The sequence below is a fragment of the Penaeus chinensis genome, chromosome 42, assembly GCF_019202785.1.
Source record: "Penaeus chinensis breed Huanghai No. 1 chromosome 42, ASM1920278v2, whole genome shotgun sequence".
In the NCBI taxonomy this organism is placed as follows: domain Eukaryota; kingdom Metazoa; phylum Arthropoda; class Malacostraca; order Decapoda; family Penaeidae; genus Penaeus; species Penaeus chinensis.
The window spans coordinates 16816833-16821832 of NC_061860.1; the positions used below are offsets into that span (position 1 = coordinate 16816833).

The following is a 5000-nucleotide window of genomic DNA, read 5'->3' on the forward strand; positions in this document are numbered from 1 at the left end:
ATATGTGTGTGTGTGTGTGTGTGTAAATATATATGTATATATATCTATATATTTCATTATATAAAAATGTATATATATTTATATATATCATTATATATATAATGTGTATATGTGTACATATATCTATATCTATATACATACATATATTTGTGTATATATATATATATATAAAACTAAATACACACACACACCCACACAAACATCAGGACACGGAATCATGGCGTATTTGATGTCTACGTAAATCATCTTCAAGATATATGAATTAAACTGTATGTGTTGGGTAAATCAATCCTAGATACTGTAGTGGGTGAGTCTACCGTAGATATGATGGTGCGTTGAGAACCATCAACAATAATTATCTAAACAATTACTCCCCTGGGGAAGGATCCTGATGTCAACATGGTAGCAATCGGTGCTGGCACGAATATGAATATTTCTCAGAAATAGCATTCCTACTCAGATGAAACTGCGAGCAAAGAAAAAAACTTTGCTTATATTATAGCTCCTGACTACATCCCAAATATTGGGATGCCACGGCTAATCACACACACACACACACACAAACACACACACACACACACACACACACACACACACACACACACACACACACACACACATATATATATATTGAATATCTTTTGAAATGTTACTTACCAGCTCAGTTTCGGAAAGATCATCTTCCCGTTTGCCCCAAGATCCTTGAAACTTGTTCCAGTCAGCCCGCTTATTCCCAGCACCCTGTACATTCAGGAAGAGACGAATGGGAAATGAGCTGTGTATGTGTATTCATATATGTATATGTATATGATATGTATATGTATATATATACATATACATGTATGTGCCTATATAAACTGTATATATATATACATATATATATATATATATATATATATTTGTGTATGTGTGTGTGTGTGTGTGTGTGTGTGTATGTACAATATATTTGCATATATATACACACACGCACACATGTACATAAACACAGATGTGTGTGTATATATATGTATATATGTGTATATATGTACATATATGTACATATTTGTAGCCTATATATATGTGTATATGTATATATGTATATATATATATATATATATATATATATATATATATATGCACATTTACTTTAGCATATTACTCTCTTCACATATTGGGTCCATAAAATGATTATTGAAAACCATCAGGACATGGAATCATGGCGTATTTGATGTCAACGTAAATCGTCTTCAAGATATGTGAATGGAACTTTGGAAAAAATAAACAAATAAACAAATCTACTAAATTCAGTGTTTTATACTAAATATCATCGGTGAATATCCAGTAAATCAAACCCCAAACAGCATTGTTAGCTCGTCAATCACGGGTTAAATCCCAGTTTGTCTTGTCATCCCAAATACGCGCAGAGATAGGTAACAAGGTCTTTATCGTCAGGATATAGGAAGTAGTGAATACATTGAGATATAATGTTTTCAAGTATAGCATCTAATGAAACACATGAACATCAACTTGGGATAAATAAGCTTGAGAGACCTGTTGGATATTCCTGACTTCAAATTATTTTTAAGGGAATCAATCACTCCATGAGACTTGGGTGAGCCTTCCGGATCTCTCTGACAATTCGTCAGCGTGAACGGTTCACTAATCAAGCAGAAAATCTTACTGATTACATTTGCAAAGTGATGTGTGATTCATATCTTAACATTTAAATTAAAATTATTAAACACACACACACACACACACACACACACACACACACACACACACACACACACACAAATTCACACGCGTGTCTGATACACGCACGCCGCACACACAAAAACACCTGTTTACCTGTAGTTCGAGATCCAGTCCTTCTCCCCCGCGCTTTCCCCAAGACCCTTGGAATTTGTTCCAGTCAGCACGTTTGGCTTCTGCATCCTGGAAGAAGGGAAATGGTCCTCTAAGGCACTCTCGGAACAGTATGTGCTTGGAGACAGTGCCAACCAACATGCCGGGTCAAGATTTGTTCACTCCATTATCCTAACAACTTAACCGCCCTTTAAAAATACCATTACTCATACTGAAACTAGTGTTGTGTTTTTTATCATTAACTGTTTTTCTGTCTCTTATCATTATTGTTATTATTATTGTTTATTGTTCTTATTACAACCATTGTTGTCATTATCGTTATTATTGGCATTATCATTATTACCATTGTCGTTATTATTACTATTATTATTACTATTGTTATTATCAGTATTATCATTATTATTATTATTAGGATATGATTATTGTTATTATCATCGTCTTTATTATTATTATTATTATCATCGTCTTTATTATTACTATTAATATTATTATTGCTATCACCGTTATGTAATAGTGATAGTGGTGTTATCATTATCTTCACTATCATTATTATTGTTCTCATCATCATAACTATTTTCATCATTGTTACTTTTCTCTTAACTATCATTGTCTTCATTATCCTTATTATTATTATTATCATTATTATTTTTTATCATTATTCTTATTATTACTTTATTATTATCATTATTATCAATATTATCCCTTATACTATTTATTATCATCATGCTTATTACTGCTAATATTATTATAACTATATCATAATCATCATTATCATTATTATTATTAACATTACAAGCATCATCATTACCATTATTATCATTATCAGTGTAATCATCATTATCATTATCATTATTATTATTATTATTATTATTATTATTATTATTATTATTACTATTATTATTATTACTATTGTCATCACCGTTATTATCATCATTATTATCATTATTATTGTTATTATCATTATTATTATTAATATTATTATCATTATTATCATTTATATTATTATCATTATTACTATTATCACTATTATTATTATCATAATCATTATTACCATTATTTATTATCATCATCATTATTATTGATATTATTACTATCATTATTATCATTATTATTATTATTATTATTATTATTATTATCATTATTGTTGTTTTTGTTGTCATTATTATTATTATTATATTATTATTATTATTATTATTATCATTATTGTTGTTGTTGTTGTCATTATTATTATTACTATTGGTGTTATCATTATTATAATTATCATGAACAATATTATTGTTTTAATCATTGTATTTATCATCATCATCATCATTAATGCTATCATTATAATCATCGTTATTACCATCATCATAAATTTTATTATCATTATTTTTTTCAATTATTATTGATCTTATCAACATTATTATCGTCATCATCATTATCGTTATTGCCACTACTATAATATTCATTTTCATTACCATCATTATCATCATCACTTTTATAATAATGATTATCATCCACAGTTTTATTATCATTATTATAATGATCATTATTATCATTGTTGTTATCAATATTGCTATTTTTATTATCATTATCATCACTATTATCATTATTATTGTTGTTGTTATTATTATTATTGTTATTATCATCATCATCATTATCATCGGTATCAGTATTACTATTATTAGTATTAGTATTATCGTCGTTATTATTGTTGTTATTATTACTATTATACTTATCATTTTTTTATTGATGCTGCTATCATTAGCTTTATTATTAATAATAAATCATTATCATTATAATTAATTTTGTTAATATTATCATTATTACTTCTCATACAGCTATTACTATCTCATCTATTGCCATTAATATCAATATTACTATTGTTGCTGTTGTTATCACTTTTTTATTGTTAATAATATCTCCATAACCAAGAATATTATCTTTCTTACTTTTATTATTATCATTATTACTACTATTACCATTTAGATGATAATGATAACAATAATGATGATACTAATCATCAGTCTTCTCATTATCATGATTATCATTATTATTCTCACTATCATTATTATTGCCATTATCACTATTATTTTATCACACACACACACACAAACGCCCGCGCGCGCACATAAATATGAATATATGTATATGTGTATATAAGCATTATATATATACATGTATACATACATGTGTGTGTGTGTGTGTGTGTGTGTGTGTGTGTGTGTGTGTGTGTGTGTGTGTGTGTGTGTGTGTGTGTGTGTGCGGACACACAGAGGGTGCAGAGCTTTACCTGCAGGTCGGCCTCAGCGAGGTCGTCTCCCCTCTTGCCCCAAGAACCTTGGAATTTGTCCCAGCCTGCGCGTTTCTCGTCGGCGTCCTGGACGGTAAGAGATAGAATTTGAAACGTTATTCGCGTTGCCGAACGCATCGCTGTAACAGACAGGCCAGTGGTTATCCGTTAAAGGAGGCCAATATGGCGGCGTTAACAGATGCATGCAATTCAATAATTGCAAGTAAAAAGAAAAAAAAGATACATAAACTATTTTGTAATGTATAAACCCTTTGAATCTATGCTTTTGTGCATGAGATTGTATACAGAAAGGAGAATGACAGAGGGATAATAGATAAAGAGTTAGAGTGGGAGATGTATAGAGCAAATGGTTAGATAGACGGATGCATAGATAAACGGTTAAATAGATGCATAAATAAATTGTTAGCCAGTGGATTAACAGGTGTATCAGGAAACCTGTTAAGTGAAGAATACAATAACAGGTAAATGCACACATGAAGGAAAGTTGAGACGGATAATAATGAATAATAGAATGATCAAAACATTGAGGAAGTGAAAACAATATTGCCAACCTCCAGTTCCACTTCGCTTAGGTCGCCTCGTTTGCCCCAGGCCCCTCTCATGGAGGACCAGTCGGCGCGCTTGACCTCGGAGGGCACCAGAGCGGCGGCGGGGTCTTGCGCAGTGGCGAGCTGGGCGGCGAGGACCACCACCAGGGCGCGCAGGAGCGAGAGGGAGCGTCGTCCTGTGTTCTCCATTGTGGTCACCTGCACACAAGAAACGGCGTCAACGTCATTTTGACACGGAGAGAATCTTTATAGAATATTCAATGAAAGCGTCACTGTCATCTTAACACGTGAATTAGTTCGTTTGTTTGTTT

General features: G+C 31.1%; 1 protein-coding gene across 2 annotated transcripts in view; it reads right to left on the reverse strand.

Annotated features, from left to right (window-relative positions):
• Nucleotides 1-5000, reverse strand: part of LOC125047979 (prothoracicostatic peptides-like) — a 157223-nt gene that overhangs the window by 5475 nt on the left and 146748 nt on the right. For both annotated transcript variants that reach the window (XM_047646536.1, XM_047646535.1), the window contains exons 2-5: nucleotides 4693-4887; nucleotides 4121-4207; nucleotides 1831-1917; nucleotides 658-741 (exon numbers count right to left, since the gene is read on the reverse strand). In XM_047646536.1, coding sequence (XP_047502492.1) covers nucleotides 658-741; nucleotides 1831-1917; nucleotides 4121-4207; nucleotides 4693-4878 — 444 coding nt within the window. In that variant the 5' untranslated portion in view covers nucleotides 4879-4887. The remainder of the gene's footprint in view (nucleotides 1-657; nucleotides 742-1830; nucleotides 1918-4120; nucleotides 4208-4692; nucleotides 4888-5000) is intronic.